This window comes from Camelus dromedarius, chromosome 12 (genome assembly GCF_036321535.1).
Source record: "Camelus dromedarius isolate mCamDro1 chromosome 12, mCamDro1.pat, whole genome shotgun sequence".
Classification (NCBI taxonomy): domain Eukaryota; kingdom Metazoa; phylum Chordata; class Mammalia; order Artiodactyla; family Camelidae; genus Camelus; species Camelus dromedarius.
The window spans coordinates 12,118,392-12,146,220 of record NC_087447.1 but is presented as its reverse complement, the minus strand read 5'-3'; the positions used below and the strand labels follow the sequence as shown (position 1 = coordinate 12,146,220).

Genomic DNA, 27,829 nt, shown 5'->3' with positions numbered 1-27,829 from the left:
AGTGTCAGAAGCAGAGCGAGACTGAGCACTGGGCTAGGGTTGCCTGACTTAAAGGAACAGGCTCCCCATTCCTTGAGCCCCTCTAAGCTGCCCCCTCCAGGCCTTGATCTCTGTCTCCCCATCCTGATGACCTCTCCCTGCTAAGACCACCACTGGGTCTTTTCCGAGGGGCCCCGATCCTTCTCTCAACATGAATTGCATTTCTGACTTCTTCACCTACGAGACCACCAAGTCGGTGGTTGTGAAGAGCTGGACCATTGGGATCATCAACCGGGCAGTTCAGCTCCTCATCATCTCCTACTTTGTGGGGTGAGTCTGTGGCCCTTCAGGTCCTCGGTGCCCGGTGCCTGGTGTCCTGTCCTCCCTCCCCTCTGCATTGCTGTCCAGCTTCCTGAATGTCCCCTCTCCTGGGGGAAACCGTCTCTTCTGTGGGACCACATCCCAAGGATTGGCCTCTGCTGCCGCCACTGGGGATCTGGTTCCCAGATGAATTATTTTCCCAGTAAATTCTCCAGAGTTGGATGGTGGCCTCAAGCCACACACCCCGAGGAGGGGAGTCCTTGCCCCCCAACCCTCCACCAGGGGAGGTCCCAGGTGACCATCCCTCCATCCCAGTTTTCATCTCCCTCCACCCCTAGCCAGAGAACAGATCTCACACACACACACACACACACACACACACCTTCCCACTCCTCTCAGTCAAGTCTTTGAGAGCCAGGAAAGGAGAAGGGAAAGCACTGAAACAAGGGAGATGGTGATGGTTGATCAGGTGGATGGGGGAGGGGGAGGAGGGAATGGCCCTACCATAGAGTGAGGAACTCCCCTCAGGCAGGGGTGATGGTGAGAGAGCATGCGAGGGGAGAAGTCCTTGCCCTTGGAGAGTAGGACAAAGCCGGGGGGCGGGGTGCAGAAACAGGTGCAAATAACACTTAAGGGAAGAGTTGCTGCAGAGAAAAGTGGCTTTTCTGTGCATGGTGTACGGACCCTCCTCAGGAATCCAGAGATGCTCCCCTTTGCCAGGAAGCATAAAATCCCCATGTCTACCTGACTTTGTACCCTATGACCCATTCTGGGAGTTGCTTAAGAGCCAGCGAGATCTGAACACCGCCTCTTGGCCCCCACCTCTTAGAGGCATCCCCACCCCACCCCAAAACACACACACAGGCGTATATGCACAAAGGTCCATGGAGCAGACAATGGCCGGGGGGAAACACGGGTTCTGTCCCTCTTGTGGTCATTCGCACCAGGGAGGACCTGCAGAAATCTCACGGGTTTTCTTTCCTGGTGATCGAGTCTCTAGCCTCACGCTGCTTCTTGAAACAGCAGGTCTCGTGTGCGAAACCGAAAGCCACTGAAGACTGTCATGCAGGAAACCTGTGTGCATGTGGGCTGGAGCCATGGGAGCGGGTCTGCTGGCCTGCAAGGTCGGAGGAGCGTGTGAGGGTGTGCGTGGAAAGATGGCATGATGTGGATTAAGGGATTTTTTTTTTTTTTTGCTATACGTGCTTGGTGAGAGTCAGTAGGCTTCATTTCTGCGGGTGTCGGAGGCAAGGCTGTACATCCAATGCTCCTGGTGGAGATATCAGAGAGGAATGCAAGCTTTGGGGCAGGACTAATGGCTTTGACAGTCCCTTCCAACTCTGAGGTTGTGTGCGATATGTTTGCAAGTGTTCCCTGTCTGCATCTCCAGCACCTGGCTCCCAGTTGGTTCTTAAAGGCTCCGTGTTCACGTGGATGGTTGATGCCGTGGTTGTTTATAGCCACAGAATGTTATGTTGGTCCAGGTGAGGGCAAACGCTGCCTCCGCGTGTTCTGGCCTGGCCTGGCTCCCCGGGCTCCAGGCAGGAGACTGATGGAGGGCAGACAGGGCAGGCTCGGGGCCCAGCCTGCTCAGCGCCCCCCACCTGCCCTTGCCTCTCCCTCAGCCTGATCCAGCCTGACGCTCCATCCTCAGGGCTGGAGCCCAGCCTGCTGGGGCTGCCCGAGAGGCTCTTCGGCGTCTTGATATCCGACCCCATCCATCTCTCCACCTGACAGCTCCCCACGGAGCAGCACCTGGCAGTTACATCGGTGCACTCTTCAGCCCAGCCCCTGGCCAGAACCCCGTCTCTTCATGCACACGAGCCCACGCACCATTAGGACTTCACGAACCCATTGTTATTAACGTAGCAGGAATGTAGCACACAGCAGCGTCTCTTTGTGTCGGGCATTCTGCACGGAGGAGAGAACAGTGGGCAGAAGCAGGAAGGGTCCTCACTCTTACAGAGCTCACAGTGCCGGAGGAAGACATTAATCAAGTTATCTCCGCAACAAATGTAAAATTCCAGCTGTGGCTCAGGGTTCCGAAGGAGGGGCCCACCGTGCCAGGAGGGCGGCTAGCACAGAGGTATTTGACCTGGTCTGGGAAGTAAGGGAAGGTTTCCTGGAGAAGTGACATTTAAACCCAGAGCCGAAGGGTGAGTTGGAGCAAGCCAGGTGAAAGAAGAGAAAAAAGGGGATTCAAGGCCAAGAAACCCAAGGGAAAGAGCCTGGTGGGTGGGGAGAAGAAACGGTCTTCATGGCTGAAGCAGAGGAAGCAAAGGTGGGGCTGGGGTGGGTGGGGGTGGGGTCACAGGCACAGACACCTCAGAGGCTTCGTTTTTACAGAAGAGTAATGGATGGGAAGCTACTGATGCGTTTTAGCCTGTGTGTGTGCGCGCGCGCGCGCGCGCACGTGTGTGTTTGTGTGTGTGTGTGTGTGTGTGTGTGTGTGTGTGTGTGTGTGTGTGTGTGTGTGAGACAAGAGAGAGAGTTGGGAAGATCACTCCAGCTGATACACCGACAGATTGGAGTGGGCAGAAGTGGATGCAGGAAAACCTGCTAAGCGGCAGTTCAGTCATATGAAGAGACATGACCGTGGCTTGGACTCAATAGTGTTTGAAAGGATTTTAGTGCTTTGATGTTAATGCTCAACTAATACTTTGAATCTCTTCCGTGGTGGCCCTGCTAGGTAGACCAGATGCACAAATTTACTTAGGACGTGTGATGTGAGCCAGATATTTCTCTTGATAAACCCACAGCCACACACCACCTAATCATCTACACACAACACACGCACGCACGCACCCACCCCGCCATTTCAGCTGCTTGCCTGTGGTTGACACCACTTCATCACTGGTTTCCTTACCCACCCCAGGCGCCCACAGAAGCCAGAACTCACCTGGTGTTTCTCACATCGTCTTTTCTGGGCCCAGGTGGTAATGTCCCGTCTCCTCTTGGGGGGTGGGGCTTCCTAAAAGCCAATCCCCTTCCTGGATCCTGTGGGCACCTGAGGAGGAGGAAGAAGAGGAAGATCCTTGGGACCTGAGTCCTCAGAAGCGCCAGCCAGTGCTTGGTCTGAGATTGGTTTCCGGGGCCTTCCTGGAGGAAGCCATCTTCCTGCAGACTAGCCATGGGGCACCCCAGCTTTGATGCCCCAGCCCAGGAAGGGCCTGTGGCAGTTGATGGCATCCGTGACCCACCCCAGCCCTGCTCTCTCCACCCTGTTCCTCCCCCTCCCAGGCCCAATCCACAGCCTCACCGTCTGCACGGCCTCCCACGTTGGTGCTTAATACTCAGCCTCAGGGCAAACCTTACGTAAAGGCTGAGTGTGTGAAGTAGTGCAAAGGGGGAGCTGCTCTGAGTTAAAGAGAAGGGCCTGGGAGGGGAGGGTGTAGCTCAGTGGTAGAGTGCACGCTTAGCATGCATGTGGTCCTGGGTTCAACCCCCAGTACCTCCTCTAAAAAATAAATAAACCTAATTACCACCACCCCCCCCCAAAAAAAAAACCCAAAATAAATAAATAAATAAAGAGAGAAGGGCCTGGAATTCCACCTTCTTAGCCCCCACCCCATCCTCCTCCCTCACCACAGCCCAGTGATGGGGAGACCTGGTTAAAAGCCTGGCTCTAACCCACAGCCAAGAGTGGAGCCTGGTCCCTTTACGTCTCAGTCCCCATACCTGGAAGATGCTTTTGACAATGCCTCCTCCAGAGAGTCATGGCACGGGGACGCTGCTAGGTCAGTGTCTGTCTGGGATGAGTGACTCGGAAAGTGATGGTAACTGTTATGATCTCACAGACCCCAGCAGGCCCCGCTTTCCCTCTGCCCAGCTCACACCTTCCTAAGATACCCCTCTCCCCCTGGCAACCCCAGCGCACACTCCTCACACCCACCCTCTGGCCTCCTCCCTGACTCCCCAGGGGTGGACAGGAGGGTGCTGGGACGCTGCTCTGGCCTCCTTCCTCCACATCCCACCAGCCAAGGAGCTGCCACCCGCCTTCCACTCTATAAATAATAAACCAGGAACGCGAGAAAAAAAAGAAGTCAGAGCAGCGGAGTAAATGCCAAGAACTGAAGGCTCAGTCCTGCCCCAGCTCCTCAGCCCTGGCCTCTGGAGACAGACTCAGCCCCTCCACTCTGGAAATGAACCATCCCTTGGTTTTGAGCTGCCCTGGTGATGTCCTTGGGCCCCGGGGCCACTGAAATCCTCTCACTTGTCATTTAACTCAGAGAGAAACTTCTGATGTGGCCTCACCTCCCAACTCGAGGGAGGAGGAGGAGAAGGAGAGAGGTTGGTTAATTGCCCTGGAGCCCTGGGCTCTTCCTCGTGAGACTTTCGTGAGCTGGGAGATGCTGTCCCTGGTGATGGGGCAGGGCCAGCAGGACAAGGACCAGAGTCCGGTTGGCCCTGAGCTGGGGCACAGCTGGAGATCCTGCAGGGTGGCGGTGAGCACCCTGTAGCTGCTTACTGGGGTTGGAACCCACATGCCAGCTTGGCGAATGCTCTGCTCTGTGCCTCAGTTGCATCCTTTGTAACATGAAGACAATAACGCAGCTGCCTCCTTGGGTTGGAAGTAAGGATTCAATGAATCCTCAACACCTATGACACTCAGCACGCTGTGTTGATGCTAATCAGCTCAACTCTGCTTTTCGGCTGAATGTTCCCAGACTTTAGGACCGGGGAGGGGCCTCAGGAAAGCATTTGGCTGACGGACACTCAGAGGTGTATCCACTCCGTGGCCAGGCACACGAGGCTCCCGGTGGGTGTGTGGCGCCTGTGGCTGCCGCTCGGGTGAGGGTCCAGCAGCGGCTTGGGTGTTCCAGCTGGGACCTTGCTCCCTTCACTCCGAGGGCCCCAGCCCACGAGCTGAGGATGCTCATTCGGATGACTTCACCATTTTCCACGACAGCGACGCGCCCTTCCCTTCCACCAGGGGTAAGGTGGCGGGTGGGATTTCTATGTGAATCACACTCCCTTTGGAGACCTTGATGAAACCCCTTCCGGTCTGAAAAGCAGGAGAAAGTGCTGGGGATGTAAAGCAGACCACACCACTGACTTCCACGGAGGCAAGGTGTTCCCGAAAGTGTTTCACAAGTGCTCGGACAGCTCTTAATGGTGCATGAATCAGGGTGTCGCCTGGGATAAGGCAGAAACAATAACAGAGGTGACAGGTTAGGACCTCTCTGCCAATGCTGGCTGGGGCCACCCTTTCTCTTCCACTCAAGACAGACAGCATTCAGAATTAGGCGCCTGAGGGAGGCCCTAATACGAGGATGACTCCAGATCCTCTCGCTGAAAACTGAAGGAGGAGCTGCTTGCAAACGTCAGCCTGTGTTCCCATCAACAGGACCCCACACGTGACCATGACCCCCGCACGACCCAGAACTGCTCCTTTCTGTGCCTGCCAACATCGGGGGACCCCGGGGTTAGGAAGCTCCTGGGCTTGAAGTCCTAACCCTGCCTTATAAAGTCCTCAGATCAGCCCACATGCTGCCCTCAGCTGCTTCTCAGCCTCGCACCCCCCACTTTGTCTTCCCTGGGCCACAGTCTCCATTCCTTCCACTCAGTTTCATATGATGGGGCTCTCCAGCCTGGTACCACCCTGGTCAGCCTCAGAAAAGAACCCTAACCCAGCATTTCCAAAAGTGCGCTCCTAGGTTCCATGAGACGTCGCCAGTGTTTCTCCAAAGCGGAGAATGTGCAACGTTTTTGAAATGTGTTTGATGAGGCTTTCTCGTCCGCACGGGGGGGACAGTGACATCTCTCCCCGCGTGCAGTCAGCAGCAAGTAGGACTGCCCGGTGTGGCACAGAGGCCGAGAGTGGCTTGAGCCTTGAGGGCTGTGAGGCGTGATTTCCCATGGAAGGGCTGGCACCGCACAGAAATGCAGAGGAAAGAATTGTCTCCCGGGAGTATATTGTGGGCAGGCCCTTCCTGGTGCTGGGAAAGGCTGTCAGAGTCTGGGGAGGGAGGCGGGGGTGGGGTGGAAGAAGGAAAGGGGGGCCCTCCCTGATCCACGTGGTCCAGCACTGGCTTCAAGCTGCAGGGAGACGCCACTACAGGTAAATGTCCACTGGGTGGCAGCACAATCCAAGGAACAAGATTAGAAGCCCCGCCTCCCCTTCCCACCCAACTCCATTTACCTGCCTGGTGACGGCTCAACAAGCTGGCCCCCACCCCCGCCACCCCCGTCTCTTCTCACCTGACCTTTGCGTGGAGACTGCCGAGGGCCCAGCTCCCAGAGCCTTCACTGACTTGTTTGCTGAAGACTTACTATGTGCCAGCCCTTAGGATGCAGTCGTGAACAAAGCCTGGGATGCACAAGTTCACAGGCCTAGGGTCCTCTCCCACCTCTCCCTCCAGAGGCCAAAGTAGCGACCTCCACCGTCAGTGGGAATGATAATGCGTTCTCAACAGGGGTGAAAACTGGTTCTTGGGAAATTTTTTAAAAACTCACTTTTTATGAATAAAGTGCAAATACACAAACAGTACATAAATGATATCTATAGTATTAAAATTTCAAGGAGGGGCACAACTAGGAAAAAAGAAGCCCACAGAGGCTCCCTAGGAGGAATGGGGGAAAGGGTGGAGAAGCACTAGTCTCAGTCGACCCAGGGCTCACCCGGGCCCCACGCCTCCAGCACAGACCTCCCCGCCAGGCGCCCCGTGTCCTCCTGACACTGGCAGGAAGGGGCTTCTCCCCGCCTCTGTCTGATGGGTCTCGTCCCTCCTCCGCTGCTCTCCGCCCCTGCCCTCCTGCCTAGGTGGGTTTTCCTGCATGAGAAGGCGTACCAGGTGCGGGACACGGCCATTGAGTCCTCGGTGGTGACCAAGGTGAAGGGCTTTGGACGCTACGCCAACCAAGTCATGGACGTGTCTGACTATGTGACCCCACCCCAGGTACGGTCCCCCTAACCAGCCCTGGGGCACTGTGTGGGTGCCCAGATGCTGGGCAGTTTGGAGGGGAGGGGGCAAGGCAAGGAGAGTACCGATGGGCTTCCCAAACCAGATTCTGCGGCATCCGTGATCCAGAGAGCCCCTTCCCCAGCAACTGGGAGGTGCTGGGGGGGGGGGTGGGCCGGCCTTCCCACGAGGCAGCAGTAGGCACTGGTGGGAGCTGGGTTCCTCTCCAGCTCTGCCACAACCTGTCCTGTAATCAGGGACGACACACAGAGGGAGCCAGAGGGGCCAGGCGGGTGGTGGGAGAGCCTGGTTTGGATCCCACCTCTGCCTTGTATCAGTTCTGTGACCTTGGTCAGTTCTCTTAGCCTGAGCTTCAGTTTCCTCATCCGTACAGTGGGGAAAGCTGTAGTGCCCCCCTCACGGATTGGCACTGTTGCGTTTTTCCTCTCCTTTCTCTTCCTCCCAAGGGCACCTCCGTTTTTGTCATCATCACCAAGATGATCGTTACTGAAAACCAGATGCAAGGATTCTGCCCTGAGGTCAGGCAGGGAGGCTGGACAAAGCAGGTCAAGGAAGAAAATGGTGGGGGGAGGGCAGCGTGGTGGTGGGGGAGGGTGTAAGCAGAGGCCCAGGGTCCAGCCTTGGAGCTGTGTCCCAGGGCCTCCACCCTCCAGAAGCTGCTGGAAGGGGGGGCACCCCAGGGCCAGTGCAGGTCCTGCACCCACCTGTGTACCCACAGAGCGAGGAGAAGTTCCGCTGTGTATCAGACAGCCAGTGCGGGCCCGAACGCTTCCCGGCTGGGGGTGAGTGCAGCCCCTTCCCCACCCCCTCACAACCCCAGTGTTAGTGAGACCCCAGAGGGCAGCGGCCCCCCCGCAGAGGAGACCCCAGCCTGGGAGAGGGAGCGGGAATCAGCCTATTCCATGTAACTCTGCCAGCGGTGATGGATGCCCACTCTGTGTCAGACCCAGGGGAGTTCCCAGTCCAGGGATGGTGGTGACAGACAGGTGTGCTCTCAGGTGGCAGGTGCTGTCATGGAGGTATAGTGGGATGCTGGTGGGAGGGAGAGAGATAAGCTTCTGATGGGTGACCCCAAATGGCTTCCTAGAGGCAGTGCCATTTGCAATGGGCCCTGTAGGGTGGGTAGGATTTGGCAAGAGAGAGGGGCTTCAAAAAGGCATTCCAGTCAGAAGGAACAGTGACAGCAAAGGCTCAGAGGCAAGAAAAGAACATGATATGAAGGGGTCTTCAGGGTGACCGGGGCTTGCGATGTGTGAAGGAGAGCTGTCACCCCCGACCCGGCTTGGTCTAGGGCTCGGGAGGCGAAGGGGGAGAGCTCTGCAGGGCTAACAGGTCCCCAGTCCATCTCCCTTACCTGGCCTTTCCTTTCCCTCCACCTATGGGGTCCTCATCAGAGGACGTCTTGACGAGGAGGGGTGGGGAGGGAACGCAGGAGCAGGGGCGAATGGCCAGTCGTGTACCCAATGTTGTGGCTGCACCCTGCAGGGATCCTCACCGGCCGCTGTGTGAACTACAGCTCCGTGCTCCAGACCTGTGAGATCCAGGGCTGGTGCCCCGCCGAGGTGGACACAGTGGAGATGTAAGGACCCCGGGCAGACGGGAGGCGAGAGGACCTGCCACAGCTCCGCTTTGCCAGCGTGGGGAGCCTACATCTCTGAGCATGCAGGGCTCTCGTGGGCACCCCCAGTACCGTCCACTCCCGGGACCGAGAAGTGGCCTCTGGATGGTGTCTTCCCCAGCTCGCTGCACCCGCCACCCTCCTGTCTCTCTGACCTCAGACTCAGAGAGGCCATGACCACATGCCCACTGGGAGACGCCACAGAAGGTGGTCCTGGGGTGAACACTCCTCCCATTTCCCCTTCTTCCCAAGAAGCTAAGTTCTCCTGTCCCCGCCCACAGGCCTGTCATGATGGAAGCCGAGAACTTCACCATTTTCATCAAGAATAGCATCCGTTTCCCCCTCTTCAACTTTGAGAAGTGAGTCCCAGCCCCCTGCCACCCTGGCACCTGGCTTCCCCAGGGGTGAGACGCCCCCTTCTTCCCCACCCCCAGCTCCCCGGGGCTCCTTTTCCCAACCTCCCTGCCAGCCCCCACCGCCCAGCATTAGGTGGATTCCAGGGCCAGTTTCCCTGCCAGCATCCCTGCCCTGGGGCTCAGGACCCCTCAGAGGGCAGGGACAGGGTGAACCTCTGTCTGGAACTCAGATGCCTCCAGAGGTGGGGGCCGAGGGGCCCCGCCCACCTCTTTTCTCCCCAGCTCAAGCCCATGTGGGGGCGTCCTTTTCTCTTAGTTCAGCCCCTCTTCAGCCAGGCCTGGATGGGTGTCGGCCATGTGCAAAACACAAGGCAGGCAGGACAGAGGAGGAGCCAAGAGCACTGGGCTCCCGCCGCCCCTACCCCAGCTCCAGCACACAGAAGCTAATACTGGAGAGAGGGTGTTGGGAGATACAAAAAGATGCAGGGACAGAGGGAAGGGAGTCCAAGAGATAGAGAGCCCTGAGGCTCGGGAAGGCCAGAGAAGAATCGGTGCGTGACTGTCCCCACGTTAACCCTGGGCCTCGCCCCCTCTTCCTTCGCAGGGGAAACCTGCTCCCCAACCTGACCACCGCTGACATCAAGACGTGCCGCTTCCACCCTGACAAGGCCCCCTTCTGCCCCATCTTGAGGGTGGGGGATGTGGTCAAGTTCGCGGGGCAGGATTTTGCCAAACTGGCCAGCACGGTGAGGACCTCGCCACTCTTCCCTGCCCCGTTGTGTGTGTGTGTGTGTGTGTGGAGTGGGGGGTGTCCTTTGCAAGTGGGGGTGGAGGTTACTGGGGAAGAGGCGCTGTGGTGCGGCAGCGCCACCTGGTGGGAGCATCCCAGGCCTGCAACTCGCTTTGTGCCTGTTCTACCCCACGTGCCCTCGGCGGTCTTGCCTCCCTCACTGCACCCCCAGCCTCAGTTTCCCATTCCTGTCTTCACGCTTCACCTGGAGGCAGAGGCCTCAGATCTCCGACGAGGTCCACACGATGGGAAAGTGGATCTGTGGCCACTTTCCTGGGTTGTAGCTAAGGGGGCTGAAGATACCTAAACAGGGATTCAAGGCTCAAGTTCTCTCTGTTAGTTACAGTACTTCTTTACTAAGCAAAGTGTGACAAATCACTTTTCTTTCTCCCTACCTCTGTCTTCATCTAGAGGACAGAAAGAGATCACTTGTCTATTTGTCACATCCACCCCCCCCCCCAGCCCCACTCCACTCCAGCCAGGATGGGGAGTCGGGGAGTCAGGGGCCTGTGGGAGGGCTCATATCTGCTCCCGTTCCCCATCCAGGGTGGAGTTCTGGGCATTAAAATCGGCTGGGTGTGCGACCTGGACAAGGCCTGGGACCAGTGCATCCCTAAATATTCATTCACCCGACTTGACAGCGTTTCTGAGAAGAGCAGCGTCTCCCCGGGCTACAACTTCAGGTAACCCCGTCCCCTGGGACAGCGGGAGAAGGAGGCAGGGCTGTCCTAAAGAGCCACCTCCAGCAGCAACGCATGCTGGGAAGAAAGGGCCCACATTCCCCCCTCAGGTTGCAGCTCAAAACTGGGAAGGAGTTGCCAGCCACTCAGGAGACAGATAGGGCATCCTATAAGCCAGTGGCCCCCGTCTCAGGGAGGGACCATGCAGAGCATCCACCCTCCCACTCGGCGGTTGGACCACATGACCAGGGTCTCCTGAAATCTTGGCCCATTCTTAGCTCTGGCTCTGAAGCTGTATGGTGCCTAGGTAACTCTCCGGTAGCCCCATTCCTTCTCCTGTCTTTGAATTTTCTGAGGTTTTTCACTCCACAAAGCAAGAGCAATAGCTGGTATCATTTTCCAGGGTGGAAATTTTGCATTTTTGTCCGCAACCAGGGGGTGGAGGGTTTCATCTGAGTCATGAAGAACAGTTACAGTGGTTCTTCAGGGACTTGCCAAACAGGAACTCATGCCAGTGTTTAAATGTTCTCTAGTTTGTATTCCCAGTGGCCTTGAGACATATGGGGTACTCCTTCCCCATTTTGAAGAAAGGGAAAGAGAAAAACTTGGGATAGACAATGGGAAACCAGCCGAAAACCCTTGAAAAGCCCCTGACTGTCTCCCATCCTGATTCCCCATCTATGAAATGGCAGCAGTATTGTTACTATCTTCAGGAGCCTATCAGCCAGTGTGTGAAAAGCTTCAGCTCTCTGTTTTTTGGGGGTTTTTTCCCTTAATTTTTTAAGATCCTGAAGTTTCTGGCAGCACCCTGAGTAAGTACACAGTGTTGTATACATGAAACAAGTTAAAGTAGATAAATAGGCAGGAACTGGGGGAAAAATACTTGTAAGAACATATTTCAGTTATACATTCAAATTTCCTTTGTTATAGTGGTATCTTGCAATATAATAGCACCCATAAACAAAAAAAAACTTCATCTTTTTTCCACCTTTATTTGTAGATTTAAAAAATAATTATCCATTAAGCTTATCTCCATTAAGCTTTAAAATATGTGTTTAAAATATATGTGTATTCTCTGGAAAGAAGAATTTTTTTAAATTGAAAGCGCCTTCATAATCAACTCTAAACTTTAAAAAAAAAAAAAGCCATAGGAAACAACACATATTTTAAAGTAGGTTAAAAATACTGTTTGGCTCCCTGGCAAAAATTGGCATATTTATTCAGTCAGTACATCACACTGAAATCAATACAAAGGATATTTGTACGGTGGCTTAAAATAGTAGCATATTAATAAAATTCTAGTGATCTAAAATGCAAGTTTTCATCTTCATACCTTCCCTCTGGCCACTGGGGATTCTTCAGTTCCCCTAATAACTCATTTGGCAGGAGAGCTTATGAAGAATAAACTAGTCTGAAGGCCCCAACTGTTGGTCTCATACAATTTTAGAACAAAGTCTTTCATTTAAAGAAGAATCGGTTTGGAGTTCTTTATCTCCATTTTGTAGTGGCTCAGCTCACACACTCGCGCACACATGCACACACACACTGCCCCATCCTCTGCCCCCCTACCCTTCCCAACGTAGGCACAGCAGGGCATGAGACAGGCCTGGACCTGAATAAGCTTGGGTTGTATTTGGGGAGACAGGCCAGAGTGTCTCCAAGGAGCCTGCAGGCATGATTCCCAGGGGCCTAAGGGAGACCATCTGAGAGGTCTGGGCCCCCGAGGACTGACCCCCTCACCCCAGCCAGGATATGAAGAGGAAAAGCTGCCCAAGTCTACCCTTGTGGTTTAAGAGTTCCCAGCGGGCTCGGGGCATAGCCCAGGCATGGCCCTCGTATGCCTTCACGCTGCTGGCACCACACAGACACCCAAGGCTGAGCTAGGATCCCATGTCAGGGAGGCTCCAGGCCACCTTTCTGAATCCTCATTTAAGAGAAGAAGGCCTCTGCCAGGTTCAGCTGTGCCACAGGGCGGTTCCTAGGATGAGGTCAAATGAATCTGGTCTGTAGAACCCGCAAGGCTCCTCCCTGGAGCCTCACACTGGCCACTCCAGGTGCAGACTGCTTCTGTGTCCCCACTTTACAGATGGGAAAATGGAGGCCTGCGAGTTAAATAATTCTCTCCAGGTCGTAGAGCCAGTCAGCTTGGGAGCCTGGATGCAAACCTGTTTTCCTGGCTGCTTTCCACCCCTACCAGGAAAGCCAGGGACATTCGCCTTCGTTAATCCTCAGAAAAACACAATCCGTGTGGTAGGTACTTTGGTCCCTGCTTAAAGACGAGGAATCTGAGGTCCAGGGGGGCTGGAAGTGGAGCAGCTGCTGGAGGCACCATTCCTAGCCTGGCCTTTGTCTCCCAAACGAATTCATCGGCCTCTCCCTCGCCAGTAGAGGCTAGATTATTCCCCCCAACGTCCTGCTGTTGCTGTTTGCTCTGGAGGGAATGGAATCATTCAGCCAAGATTCAGCCTTGTTTTAATCTGCAAACTCAGACATCCAGAGGCACTAGAGATTTGCATTTCCACCGCTAATTACTTCTGCAGTTCCTTTCCAAATGCCGCCCCCCGCCCCGCTTTGCTGGCGGAGTCAGAGACTTTGAGAATTTATAGCAGTTGAAGACCCCCTCAAAGACATCTAGGCGAAGGCGGTCATTTAGCAGATGAGGAAGCAAATCCTCCAAAGGGGGAAAATGATCAGCCCAAGGTCGCGGGGGCATCTTGGAGTAGCCTTAGAGGTCATTTGCTCCCAACTCCTGTCTCTGCAATGCAGCCCCAGACAAGGAGCTGCTTCCCAAGAAGGCCTGTCCATCACTGACGGCTCCAATTATTCGAAAGGTCATGAGTTAAAATGTGTCGCCCTTCAATTCTCTCCCAAAGCCCCTGGGGCTGTCCATCTAAATGCATCTCCATTTGTGTGATCCCCTGGAGGTTTTCATCCATCCCTATCTGAAATTTGGTGGAAAGGTTTTATTTTTAGTCGTAGGTCTATTCTGCATGGCTCAAGATTCCAGGGCCCACTTTAACTTGGTGTCTTTATGAAGCCTCCTTCCAAGTACCTTGAGAGTGTGCGGTTGGTGGGTTCATCCACCTTAGTACCAGACAAAGCGCAGCATTTCTAAAAGTAAGAACTGGCGAGAGGCGCCAGTTCAGTGGCGCGCAGGGTGACAGGCACCCCAGCAGCAGGGCTCCTGTGTGGCGGGTGGACCCTCAGTTCACCAGCGCAGGGTTTTAACCAGAGCACTGTGTTCCCCAAGGTGCTGGGAGCAGGCAGTGTTGTTGGGTGGGGACTGAGTGTGAGTCTGCAAGTGAAACGGTGTGTGTGTGTGTGTCTGTGAGTGGGTGGGAGCGAACGTGTGTGTCAGTTGCATGAGTAGGTGTGTGTGCGTGTGAGTGTGTCAGTGAATGTATGTGAGGATGTGTGAGTGGATAGGCAGAGAGGGTGCGGAGACAAATTTAAAACACTGTATCATCAGTCAGGGTCCCAGCAGGAAAGAGTACGTGCAAATCGGGTAATTTGAGGAGAGCTGAATAAAGGAACTGCTTCAAAGGGTGTAGGGAAACCACAGAGGATAGTGCAGTGTCAGGGGGCAGTCACAGGACACTGGTGACTGTCCAGGTCTGAAGGGACAAGGGCAGGAAGCAGTTACTGGCACCCGGACACAGAGAGCTGGGAGGAGAGGGCAGCCTCACGGGAAAGGAGCTGTCACCCAGCCAGAACTGACCCCGCAACCCTGAAAGCCTGAGGCAGCCCAGGGCAGCGGGGGCGGGGGCGGGGGAGGAGCCTGGGTCAGAGGGGCTCCCCAGCACAGGTCCCACAACTGGCATCTGTGAAATCGCAGCCCTGCATTCACTTGGGAGATCTCAGACCCTTTCACGCCCGATGAAAACAGAAGCCCTCGACTGCCCACAAAAAAGTGCACGTCTTCATATACATGAGCAATCTTGCAGGCAATTTCTTTTTACAAAGGAGACTTTATTTCTACAAATAAGATTGAATCCATCCTCCAAGTAATCAATCCAGATACATGGCAATCATCACGTGGAAGCTCCCTTCATGCCCCCAGCGCTGCTCCTTTTGCAGGAAGTCCACCTCCTGAGCAATCTGTCCATCCTTTTTCTCTGCATTTATAGTCATGCAGCATAAGATTCCAGGACTTTGCACACCTGTAAAAGCTTATCCCTGGACCTCAGATTCAGAGCGCCCAGACTTAGATTTGTAAAGCGTGTTCACAGCCATTTTTGATAGGATTTACAGCTCACGGGGCACCCCCCACCCCCGAGGCAGGCTCAGAGAGACTTTGACACTTTGCCCAAGATGACACAGCCTAATGAAAAGGAACATCAGTCCTCAAACCCAGGGACCTGATCTCTAGCCATTGCCTCTAGCGCACCTTCTGCCACCACGTTGCTTGCAAAAGAAAAAAAAAAAACCATTTATGAGTGCTACTCCCCCACCCACCCCCGCCGTGACGGCTGGACTGAGAGCAGAGAAGCATTTAGCAATGTCTGAGTTCTTGTTTCTCCCCTGAGAGTTCCTAAGACAGCTTTGCTACTAAAAGGCAACACAGATTTGGATTTCCTCTCTCGGTGTCTGGGAGCGAAAAAAAAAAAAAAAAACCGCTCCTTCAGCTGCTAGATGTTCTTCTGCTGTCGGTGTTTCTAGTGATGGTTTCGCGTTGGAAACGTACCCACCGCAGCTTTCACGAAGCTCTGAAACTTGGCGCGCGCTCTGCTTCCGCGCGGCAACGTGCAGATCAGCAAGATCTTAGGCCAATTGACAGAGACAGTCGAAGTGCGCCCTTGGCTTTGATCGCTGTTTCTGCAATCTGGATTTTTCTCCTTCCAAAAGCCATAGAACATGTGTTAAAAGCAGCCGTTTCCACAGTCACACGTGAAGGCCCTCTTTGATGGGGCCCCCTTGCTGCTTAAATTCTCCTCGATCCAATTTCCTCTTTCTTTTGGTTACAATGAGAGGCGGGGCAGTTAGGGCCATCCTGAATTTATTCAGCCTTTTATCATTTCCGTTTCTATCCTGTCTTCACAACAACTGGCACCGTAGGTAGAAAATATTGGCTAACTTGCCAGCGAAGCCCAGGCTTAGCAAGTGCTCTTTGTGGCGTATCCCATGGACTCTGAAGAGGGAGAATTTTATAGCTGGAAATCTGAGGTCCAGAGGTTGTATTTATCTGCCCAGGGCCACACAGCAAATAGTGCTGGATCTGGCACCCAAACCCTGGTGGCCTGGCTCCAGAGCCTACGTGCTCAGCCACAAGGATCCTGGTAGGACCAGTATGGTTACTCCCATTGTGCAGATGAGGAAACTGAGGCCACAAAGTTACTCCAGGAGCAGACAGTTGGTACCCTGGCTCACAGGTACATCTTCTAGCTCTGTCCATTGATCTTTCCCTGCCTCATTAAAAATAAACTTACAGTAATATGGTCAAAAAAAAAAAAGATCAACCACAAATGGTATTTTAAATGTCTGCCTTTGAGGTTGATTAGATTCCTAGAACAAAAGTAAATAAATAAATACAGCTTAGGACCCTTCTGTAAGGGGAGGAGTCCCAGCCTGCTGGAAGGGTGTTGCCTCACCCCCATGCAATGAGTCTGCCAGGAGATATTTTCCCACCAGTATAAAATCAACTGTAAGAGTATATGTCGGCTGGCAAAATGACTTCTCACCAGGCAAACGCTTTACCGAGAACAGCCTCCTTCACGTAGACACCCAGATTCCAGGCCCAAGTTTTCCCTCGCAGGTCTAACCCAGATCCTGCAAGCGTGTTGCTGTTTTTCCTGCTGTTGTAACAGTTACGTGTCCCCACTTTAGGAAGGAATTTCCACCACTCCTTGGGAGATGGATCGTTTCTAAACAGATGTCCAAGAGCTTCCAAGGGATTTGCACGTGGTGATAAAAACCCTTCTCCCTTCAGCAAACGCTTCCTGACTGCCGACTGCGGCAAATGTCAGCTCACGCTGCTGAGGGTGGGAGCTGTCCAGAGCTGAAACGGGGCTTCTCCCGCAGCCAGTGAATCCCTCTGGCTGGAGGTGTTCAGACAGCAGCAGGAAACCTGTCACGGCCAACGTGGGGAGGGCTCTGAAGATCTCCTTTCACTTCCAGTTGTATCATGTCCTGGGCTTAGTGGCTGACGGAGATGAACCAAACAGGTTCCTACTGTCAAGGAATTTGTAACTTAGTGGAAATGATCAACATGAACCCAAATAACACAAATGTTTCTACAAAACACATCTGGCGCTGGGGCAAGCCAAGAATAATTGAGACAGTTAAGATGAGGCAGAGGTAAATCAGGAGGAGGGCCAAGGCTGTGGGTCGGGAGACGTGCAGGCTGTGGTTCAGTGTTTTTTTTTTTTTTTTTTTTTTGGACAAGTCTCATTCCCTCTGTGGGCCTCAGTTTCCTCCTCTGTAAAATGGGCTGGTTAAAGATGATCATATCTAAGTCCCCTTCAAGGTCTAAAAGTCTGACTCAGCACATGTGGGTGTCTGGGGGAGGGCTTTGCAAGCGCGGGCCGCTGAAGTATGCTGTCTTATTTATAGCCCTGTGATATGTCTCACACAGGAATGTAGCTTTCACGCTGCCCTGCGGAAGCACATCTGACAAGCGATTTATTCTGGTAGTTGACGTTTGGACTTACTCATACTCTATCCATTGCCGCTCAAGGCAAAAGGTAGCAGGCCCACACGCACACATGCATCTCAGCACGGTCGGGCCTCGGGCTTGTTCAAGTCAGTCCTGTGTTTGGGGGTGTCCCATCTGGTCACAGAACAGGTGTCTCAGTGAGGGGTCTGGCGGGAAAGCACACTCAGCTGGGGTTTGTTGAAGAAGCTCACACACAAGGCCTAGTAACGTGGAAGCTGTTCCGATCCCTAATCCCACAGCCACTGGGGAAGGGATGGGAGCCTGGCTGAGAGCTGGGGTCCCTGATGGGAGCTGCAGCCACAGAGCGACACAGCCACAGGCAGAACCACAGGGAAGCAAGGAAGCAGTGGGCGGGATAAATACCCCACCTCTCTGCTTCCCACCCTCTGGTCCCCGGACAGTACCTCCCTTTAACCAGATCCTCCCCTAGAGTGTAAAGGGAAAGGAGGACAGAAATGTGACCTGTAGAGGTCAACCTGCAGGGGGCCCAAGACCAGAGACTGGTACTGGGACAGTGGAGAGTGGTCAGCATACCAGGTGACCACCCTGCCTTCAAACACCTGGGCTCAAACACCTGATGGTTCCAGCCCTGCCAGTGCCTCTCCCAGGCACCACCCCACCTCCCCCAGCTCAGCACAGCAGGTGTCTGGGCTCTGTTCTCTCCCCTGGAAATTCTGGCATCATCATCATCACAGCCACACTGTGCTTCCCCCACAGCCGAGGTGTTTTCACAGGCACCGGCTCAACAAGCTCCCTGCCCACCGTGGCTGCAGTGAACTCTCCTTTCTGGCTCTTCTCTCAGGGATGCAGCAGGGAGTAGGCAGGAAGCTTTGGATTCTCGAGGCCCATGTTCAGATCCCAGCTGTGCCCCTTACAGGCCCGGTAGTTGGAGGAGAGTCCAGCTGGGAGTCTGGACGGTGTTGCCTGGTGATCGATAGGTGATATTCACTGAAAGCTCTGTGCCAGGGACTGTGCTCAGCCTTCACCTCCAGCAGCCCGCAGAATCCTCTCTAACAAGCCTGCAGCTATGCTGTATCTCCATTTCACATCTGGGGAAACTGAGACTCAGGGCTGAGGCACCGTGCCCCTAGGTTATGTAGCTAATTCAAGTGGCAAAACCAGGACTGAGCCCAGGACCCTCTCATTTCAGAGCCCCTAGGCCACCAGCCACCAGTGGAGCTGCTGTGGTGAGGCCTCAGTGAGATAACAGGTGCTGAAGCCTCTAACCGTGCCCAGCAGGAGTAAGCAGTCCATGTGTATTGTATCTCTGTTCTTCCCCATTTCCCTTCCACAGGGGCTGGTTCCCACCGATAGCACCTACTTTCCCACGCAGCCAGCTGCCAGATCTCAATGTTTTCTAATTGGGAGGGAAACAGCCGGGTGTTACCACCTTGTACTATGCCCACCTAAAGAACTGGGAGGTAAGCGGGAGGAGGCCGATGTTGCTAAGCTCCACCTGTGAGATGCCAGGAATCTCAGAAACCCATTTACCCCTCCAGCAAGCATTTACCCCACTCCTTGCTGTCCTTGGCAGACCCTCAGGCAAAGAGGGAAACAGTGCAATCTGGCTCATAGTTGACAGTCCGGATGATTAAGTAGAGCCTGGTGTGGCAGGTACTGCCGTTGAGGCCCGGATCCCAGCAGAGTCAGGAGGGGTCGCCCAGGAGGAGTTTTACAGCCTCGGCACTACACTGGTAAACTAGCTCTCTGGAGAAAAGGAACACAGTGCTTCTTGGTGGCGCTTGCTGACTTCCCTGGTGTAAACTCTCCGCTGTGGTCAATTTCAAGCTAACACTTGAAGTCCCTAAACGTGGAAGTGGGCAGAGAGATGCACCCTGGTCCTGGCAGCCAGGGCAAGGTGGGCCCAGCCACAGCCACTTCCATCCGACCCTGTCGTCTGCTCCCCCACCTCCCAGTGCTCTCTCTGAGCTTCTTCCAGAATACCTTATCTTTTCCCATGAGAGACCTTTCACAGTTCCATCCACCGGGAAAGCTGCCCCAGCTCTGATCTTCTTACCTTTCAACTGTCCATCCTTCAAGTCTCAGCCTTAATTAAGGTCGCTTTTACATGAATCTTTCCTTGACCCACCGGTCTCCATCCAATGTCTTCGCTAGCTATGTTCTTAGAATGGTGCGTCTCTCCTTCCCAGCCTGTACGTCTGATTTTCCCTTTTTATGGGATTGCATGATTCGTTAATATTTCTCTTCCTTGTGTGAGAGCAGAGCTTGCCAATGGACCAGCAGGGCCTAGCACTGTGCCTGGCATAGAGTAGAGGTGCTCTAAAGGTCTGTTGAATGTAGAAAAAAATGAGAGGCCACTGTGCTGGGCCCTAATGGATGAATAGGAGTTTGCACGGTGGAAAAGGGGAAAAGAGGGGAACCGCGTGGGCAAAGGCACAGGAGTCTATGTGTGTGGAATGCGTTCAGGAAATACAGGAAGCAGGTAGCACGGTGTGCATGGCAGTGAGGGGGCTTCTGCAGATGAGGCTGGGGATGTGGACCCCTTCAGGTGGGGAGGGGCCTAGAATTCCAGGTCAAGGTGTCCAATGGTGGTATCATTCTCACCAACCCCATTTCCCAGCCAAGAAGACGAATGCCGGAGAGGTAGGAATGGGAGGATTTGGGAGAAATCAGGGCCCCAGCATGGGGTAGCTCAGCCCCTTCCCCTTTTCAGATGAGGAGGCTGGATGTCCTCCCAATGACACTTCATGGCTCTCCTATGCTTTCTGTTCTACTCCCATCCAATGACTCTGGGTCATTTTGCAAATGCAAAAGGGCCTCCCAGCTGGGGAGCGGAAAGAAATTAGCCAGGACCTAACGGAAACCAGGTAACAAAAAGAACAGTCTAGAACACTGGCTAAGAGTGTGGGCTCTGGAACAGGACTGCCCCGCTTTGAATCCCACCCATCCTCACTCACTGACTGTTGGTTTTGTGACCTTAGTCAGGCGGCTTAACACCTCTGATCCTGACTCCTCATCTGTAAAATGGGAATGGCAGCAAGCAGCGAATTAGCATGGGGTGGTTGTGAGTATTAAATGAGCTAGGAAATGGAGAGCACTTAGCACGGTGTGGGGCTCGCAGTAAGCATTCAGCACGTGTGGGCTATTATTGTCGCTAATGTTCTTATCCAAGAAGCAGTAGAGTGTGATGGTTAAGACAAGAGTAGATATTCTTATTTCATATCCTATTTGACCTTAGAACAAGAAAGCCAAGGGGCTGACTTTAAGCACTCACTACACCTGAACAGCATCTCACCCTTCCTATAATTTCTCAGTCCAGGCAAAAAGCTCAGAGAGGTTGAGTGACTTGCCCAGGATCAAAAAGCTAGTTAAAGACCAGCTACAGAACCACACCCAGATCTCCTGGGACCTCCTTGGAGGGTTTATTCCTAGGAATGTGGCATCGTTGAGATTTGCCCTCTCTGTGTGTCTTATCTTGAATTACTCCCCAATTTAAACACACTCTTTGTCTTTTGGCAAATCATTTCTCTTCCCTGAGCTTCAGTCTTCTCAGCTATGACATTAAAGGAGTTTGTAACAGTCAGGGTAAATATTGCTAACTACTGTAACAAACAGCCCCCACGTCTCAGTGGCTTAGCACAGAGGTTTGTGTCTTGCTCATGGCAGCCTGTGAGTCAGGGTGAGTGGGGAGCTCCATGCAGTCATTCTGGGATCTGGGCTCCTGCCACCTGTTGACGGAGTCTTCTCTAGGGCCTGAGTTCTCCCCTGGCTCCTGAGCACATGGCCATGAGGAAAGGGAGGATGAGGAAGGCGCACAGCTCTAACCCACCTCAGCCCAGAGGGAACAGACCTCACGTCCATTCACAGTCCATTGATGAGAACTAATCATGGGGCCCCAGCCAGATGCCAGGGGGCTGGGAAATATGGTCCAGCTGTGTACCCATAGAGAAGATAACCCAGATCCTGGTGAGCCCCAAGCCAGTCTCTGCCACAGGATTGGGCCACATTCCGTGATCCCCACTGGCCACACTGAGTGCAGAAGCCAGGATGCCTGGGTCCTTCCCCAGTCTGTGGCCTGGGCCTCCCTCCCAGAGTGCTGTTCCTCCTCCCCCCACCCCCCCCCCCGGGGAGAGAACCGGTCTCTGCCAAGCTTCCTCCAAGGATGGGTGGGTGGTGAGATAATGATCTTATCATGCTTATTGCCTCTTGGAAGGCAGGTGCTGGAGAGAAACCAAGTCCGCTTTGGTTTTTTCTCCCTGTTCCCTTCGCATTCCTTCGCTAGATAAATTTAGCCAGCCCTGCTTTGAATGGCAGTGCCCAGGATACGGGCGTTTTGTTCTCCGAGTCCATGTCAGAGCATGTCTCATGGCTGCAGCCTTAGGCCAGGGATGCAAACCTTAGGACCACAGTCCCCGGCTCTGCCCTGCCCCAAACATCTGAGACCCTGCCTCCCACCCTTACCCACTGCCCATATCTCAGCTGCCACGTCTCTCAGACAAGGGCCCTGAATTCTCCAGTGATGTGAAACAGAACACAGGACAGAGAAGGGCTCTGAGATCTGGCTCAAGGGCTGCCTGTGTCCTCAGCGGCCACTCAGAGCTTGGAGGCAGGACCGTACTGGGTTAAGAGCGCAGATTTTGGAGCTGTAAGTGTGGATCAGAATTCCAGCTCAGGCAAGTTGCCTTCTCGTCTGTCTCTGCATCTACAAAATGAGTCAGCAGTGCCTTCTTTGTGGGAGTACCTGAGAGGCTGAAGAGAGATGCATATTTTTCTGCCGCTCTATAAACGCAGGTGTGGAGGTGGTGACTTCCACACTTTGCCTCAGGCCAACCTGAAGCCTCCTCCTTCTTTCACAAATTTCCTTTAAATCTCCTGAGAGGCCTCCTTGCAGAATTACATTCTGGGGCCTCCTCATCTTTGTAGAAAGGATTTCCCTGCTGGGGTCTGTCCTGTTCTCCTCCTGCTGGTGTAACTTGAGTTCACCCTATTTTGCTTTGGTCTGTGAAGCTCTCTGCCACCACCACCCAGACCACACTTACCAGATTTTTAAGGATGGTATGGCCGCTCCCCTCTCTCCTGGCCCGCCAAGCCGTTGTTCTTGGGGTTAAGTAGTTGCCTGTCTTTCAGCCTCCTTCCCAGGGCCACTCTCGTTTTTACTCTGGGTCTCACTCTCAAGAAGATCATCCTGCCTCCCTCGCCTCTCCCTCCAGCTGCAAAGCCCACAGGAAACACCTTCCCAGATTGGGCTTCCCAGACAGTGTTTTCTCACCGAATAGCTTACAGCCTTTTTATGGCCTTAGTCAGGTAACAGGTGCATCACTCGGGTGCACAAGCTCCGGCTGTGCCCAGGCACAGACAGAGGTGGACAGTGTGCCGCCCTCCTCCTGCACTCCTTTCCTGACCCAGACAAACCTCTCCAGGCCCGAGCTTCCCACTCTGTAAAATGGGGATGGTAGGGGCAGGTGTCCTGGGAGGAAACAGCTGGTGGTCTCAAAAGAGGAGACTGAATGAAGGAAACCATTTGCAAAGTTGTATAGCGAGTAAAGGGATGCTGGAAGCCCAGGGAAGGACCAGAGCGGCCACGGGAAAGCTGCCCCCTCCCAGGGTGGCAGGGCAAGAGGAGGGAGGAGTCACAGAGCCTGGAGACACGGATGTGACGGTAGGACAGGCCACTCTACGGGCCCCGGGCCTTAGGTGGGAATTCAGCTGCTGTTAGAGGAGCTGGGAGGCCAAACACCCTGACTCTTCTTCCCTCCTGCCCTCTGGGTGCCTGGGGGTGCCTCCCACTGGCTGAACCCAGCTGGAACCAGAGCGCAGGGAGCTGGGTGGAAGCGGTCTCTGCCAGCCAGGCTCCCAGCCCCTGCAGAGTAGGGCGGAGACTGGGTGTGGAGTGACAGGCAGACTTTCAACCCAGGGATCGGGACAATGCCTCCTGGAAGGGCTGGTCTCAGTGCTCGCCCCCTCCCTAATAGGCCTGCGAGGGGGGCCTGAGCACCCCTGCCTGGGAAGTGAAGCCCCGAGGGCTAAGGCACATACAAGGCCTCACGCCGCCAGCAAGTGGTGGAGCCTGACTCCAAAGTTCCCCGAGCCAGAGCAGACAGTGGCCAATATTTTCCATTTAAGGGGGGCTCTTCCCCGCCACAAATGGCCTTCCTCCCATGCCTGCAACCCCTCCCCCTGTGACCTATCCAGGGGCTGGACGGTTTGGAATGCAGACATCCCTGGGTGGGGCGTCATGTCAATTGCTGGACACTTCCAGGGAGTGAGATTCTCAGCCCCCTTTTTGTGCAGGGGGGAGGCCTGGGACAGGCCTGGGGGATCTGTGGGGAGTGGGAGCACTGAAAGGGAGGGAGCTGGCACCAATGTCAACCCCCTCCCACCGCCAGTTACAGAGCTTCCTGGGCCCTTTGGCGAGCACCCACTCACTTAATCCTCACCATCTTCCCAGGATATTGGCATCGGGCGCCTACGTCACAGCCTTGGGACAGGAACTCAAAGAGACCACACTTTGCTGCTGTGACAGTTTTGCCCACGGTGGTCAGAATCACACAGTGGGAAATGCAATGGCTTTAGAAGCCAAAAGACAAGGCATTTCGAATCCTTCCTAACTGTGAGAGCACGGGCAAGTCCCTTCACCTGCACCAGCATCTTCCAAATGGGGCTGTGAGCACCCACCTCACTGTGTTCAGTGGGAATTAAACGTCATCATTCTTCTCAGTCTCCAGCACAGTCCTAGCACCCAGCAGGCCAGACAGAGAAGGCGTAGGGGACAAATTCTTGAGCTGGGGAAAATCCAGCACTGGGTCTCAGCCAGTTGGGTAACCCTGGACCCGTCATTGACCCTGGGAGCCTCATTTGAAAATTAGAGCAGTCACGTCCCTGTATCTCACAGGTTTGTCGAGAGGGTGAATGAGATAAGGTGTCTGAAGGCACTTTTTTAAACTGCTCTATAAACCTCTCTAGAGATCAGTGCATGTCTTCAGCAATATCACCAGCCAACACGAGTGAACACTCCCTGGGTTCTTACTTTGTTCCAGGCACTGTTCTAAACCCCTCACACATGTGGTTTCAGTCCATTTTCATGGCAACCCTTTGAGGCAGGACTTCTGTATTATTCCCACTCATAAATGAGGAAATTGAGTATCAGAGAGGTCAAGTGACTGGCCCAAGGTTGCACAGCTGGCAAGTTGCTGAACTAGGCTTTGAACCCAAACCTGTAGAGAGGGAGGCCCCCGCCGTGAGCCAGGCCCTGGGACACTCAAACAGATAGAACTGAAGAAGCTGGAGTCTAGCAGGGCTCACGCTTTCACATGCATCAGAATCATTTAGGGAAACTATTTAAGAGGCAGAGTCCGGGGCCCCACCCCCAGGGATGCTGATTCCATGGGTTCGGGTGGGGCCTGGGAATCTACCTTTTTAACGAGCCCCCAGGGTAATGCTTGTGCAGGAGGTCAGCTAACCACACGGGAAGGACAGTGGCAGGTGTCCCATCACCGAGCATCAGTAAGGGCTGCTCGGTAGGTTAGGGTCGTAGGGCTCTAGAGGACCCTGAAGGTTCAGGTGGGAGAGACAGGAGCGCGCAGTGGGACCTCCCTTCCCCTCTGGCCTCCAGGTTTGCCAAGTACTACAAGATGGAGAACGGCAGCGAGTACCGCACGCTCCTGAAGGCTTTTGGCATCCGATTCGACGTGCTGGTGTACGGGAATGTGAGTCCTTGGGCTGGGAGGATGGGGTAGACAGGGGAGGAAGCCCAGACCAATCCTGGGCTCTAAAGAGGTTCCTCTAGGGGGGCAGGGTCCTGCCACTGCCCAGCTCTGAGACCCTCGCTGGCCACATCTCCACAGCGGGTGAGGCCTGCTGACCCACCAAGAACCCTCGGGCTCCGTGGTCTCCCTGGCTGGGAGCCCAAGTCCAGCCTGAAGCCTCACCCCTTGTCTTTGTGCATACAGGCCGGCAAGTTCAACATCATCCCCACCATCATCAGCTCCGTAGCGGCCTTCACCTCCGTGGGAGTGGTGAGTTCAGCTCCTCCACGCCCAGACAGGAGGCCAGCAGGGCGGGGCTCGGGCTGGCAGTGGTGGGCGGGAAGTGACCCCGGTCAGCCCTCTTCTGCCTAGAATGTGAGCCAGTCTCCTCCACCACCTCCCTACTGGGTCCGCCCGGGCGTGAACGTCTCCAGTCTGGGAGAGCTCTTTACCTCCATGCTCAGCCTGGGAGGCGCAGGCGCTCCACCTGTTACAAAGTTACTGCTCCCCACGGTGAGGACGGGGAAGGAGACGCCAGGGTTCCCAGACCTGAGAGCCTTAAACAAGGAATGGAGCCTGGCTGGCAAGGCAGAGACAGAGACCTGCTCCCAGGAACTGTACCCCCAAATCCCTCTGCTCCTCCCACCAAGTCCTCCACTCCCTCTGCATTTCGGATTGGGGCTAGTCCGGAAGACATTCTGCAAAGCCCCTGAATGTTTTTCTAAGAGGAACCAGCAGTCAGTCGTCACTAGAGAACTCACCCCGACCCCTGGCCTCTGTCTGCCCGGGGGCAGTCCTGCCCACTGCCCGTGTTTCCTGCTGCCCTGCTCCCACCCTGCCGCCCCTCCGAGCCACCCTGCCTCTCCTCCTCCAGGGGACCGTCCTCTGTGACATCATCCTGCTCAACTTCCTCAAGGGGGCCGACCAGTACAAAGCCAAGAAGTTTGAGGAGGTGAGAGGGGGGCCCACGAGAAAGGGACAGGGCAGGGGAGAGGAGCTGGACCCCGGGACTCTCAGCTGCCCACCTTTTGGGGGCTTCTGAAAGGGGAGTACATTGGGCCTCAATGCCTCCCTGGGGTCTCGACAAGAGGGGGTCTGGCCAAGAGTGGGCTCTGTGGAGAAGCCTGGGGGCTCTGTGGTCATCACCGTCAACATCCCCACCCACTCATTTCCCCTCTCCGATTCTGGAGCAGGACAAATCCCTCTGCGGGTTGGCTCAGGCTTCTGTTTGCCCTTGAGGTGCATGAGAAGAGTCTTGGGGTCACTCAGACTTGCTTCAGCTCCCCTAGTGACCAGGCCGTGAGCCCCGACCGAGGAGCCTGTCCCCTGGGGGCCCACAGGAGGACCCTGCCCACAGTCAGAGCACGATCACGCCAGCCTTTCTGTCTGCAGGTGAACGAGATGACGCTGAAGATCACAGCCTCGGCCAACCCCGTGTACCCCAGCGACCAGACCACGGAGGAGAAGCAGTCCACAGACTCGGGGGCCTATTCCATTGGCCACTAAAGCCTCTCCCCTGTGTCCCACTCTCACCCTGGGGCTCCAGGCCTCCCAACTGGGGACCCCACCTGGGCAAGGAGGGTGGGAGAGGGGAGGGGCTCTCATTTTTGCTGCTCACCCCATGAGGCCACAGCCAAGACCAGGTGTCTGGCCTTCCCGGTGCTCTACAGACAGGTCCTGCTCCCTGCTAAGACCTCGTCTCACCTTCACCCCTGGCCTCGCCCCTGCCTGCTTCCCAGAACCCCCAGGGCAGGAGCACCCGAGTCATCCCCTTTCCAAAGAGTAGAGACAGTCATAGTAATAACCAGTGGCCACAAAGGCCGCCCAAGTGCCAGGCATGTCCACACACATTATCTCATTTAATCCTTAGAATAATCCTATGAGGTAGATACTAGTTTCCCTATTTTGAAGACAAACTGAGGCTCAGAGAGCCTGAGTCATTTGCCTCAGGCCACACAGCCAGGAAGCGAGAGGATTTGAATCCAGGTCTGACTCCCTCCATCACCCACACCCAACAAGGAGAAAAAGAACCCCAGGGGGCGTCTGCCCTGCTGCTCCAGCCTCATCCACCTTGACCATGATGAGTTCAGCTTCATAAAGAGGAAGCCCCGTGCTGCCCCCAGCAACTCAGGCAGGCCCCATTTTAGGGGAGACCAGTCAGACAGGAGTGCAGGGGCTCCCTCTTTCTGACTTGGGCAGGTCCCAGATTCAGAAGGAAACAGGAGACGTAATTGTCCGTGAAATTTTCCTTCCCTCACCCCAAGCCAGAGAAGGGGCCGCTTTCACTCTCTCTGGGCCCCTCCACATGCTTACACAAGTCCGGGCCCCTTGCTCCCGGAGCCCAGTTAGCACTGCCCTCGGGCGGGTCAGGACTCCTGGCGGTTGGTCTTCTAATGTCAGAAACTAAAGGCGCTTTAGGAACCGTCTTGTCTGAGTCTCTGGCTGACAGATGAGCAAACTGAGGCCAGAGAGGGAAAATGACTTGTCCAGTGCCACATAGTTAGCGGCCAAAAGGGAACCAGGTGTCCTGCTGTGCAGGGAAGGAGGCAGGAACAGGAGTCTGGGAAGGCCGTGGCTTGCCCACAGCAGAGGCCCAGGAATCTCACCAGGGCGGAGCTCAGGAGCAGATCCAGGTTTTCTGAAGCCTGAAGTGCATGCAATGTGGGTCTTTTTTTTTTTTTTTTTTTTTTAATCCTACAAAATTAGTATTAGAAGGGGCTTATGCAGTTGAGCAGCCTGGAGTGTAAGTTTCACTGGCTTCCCGGCAAATCCTCTGGAAAGGTTGGAGTGCAGGCCGGATCTCA

At 54.7% G+C, this 27,829-nt stretch overlaps 1 protein-coding gene across 1 annotated transcript; it reads left to right on the top strand.

The window, feature by feature from the left end:
* Positions 1–190: 190 nt before the first annotated feature.
* Positions 191–26,531, top strand: P2RX3 (purinergic receptor P2X 3). Its single transcript, XM_010994352.3, has 12 exons — positions 191–309; positions 7,064–7,199; positions 7,670–7,741; positions 7,942–8,005; positions 8,709–8,802; positions 9,123–9,200; positions 9,802–9,943; positions 10,534–10,670; positions 24,893–24,986; positions 25,230–25,295; positions 25,900–25,977; positions 26,418–26,531. The coding sequence occupies exons 1-12, from the start codon at positions 191–193 to the stop codon at positions 26,529–26,531; spliced, it is 1,194 nt and encodes a 397-aa protein (XP_010992654.1).
* The last annotated feature ends 1,298 nt before the right edge of the window (positions 26,532–27,829 follow it).

Excerpts from the sequence above, each read along its gene's own strand:
- P2RX3 (XM_010994352.3), top strand. The coding sequence starts at position 191 with ATGAATTGCATTTCTGACTTCTTCACCTACGAGACCACCAAGTCGGTG. Across the intron at positions 9,201-9,801 it reads CCCCTCTTCAACTTTGAGAA|GGGAAACCTGCTCCCCAACC; the intron begins GTGAGTCCCAGC and ends CTTCCTTCGCAG. Across the intron at positions 9,944-10,533 it reads TTGCCAAACTGGCCAGCACG|GGTGGAGTTCTGGGCATTAA; the intron begins GTGAGGACCTCG and ends TTCCCCATCCAG.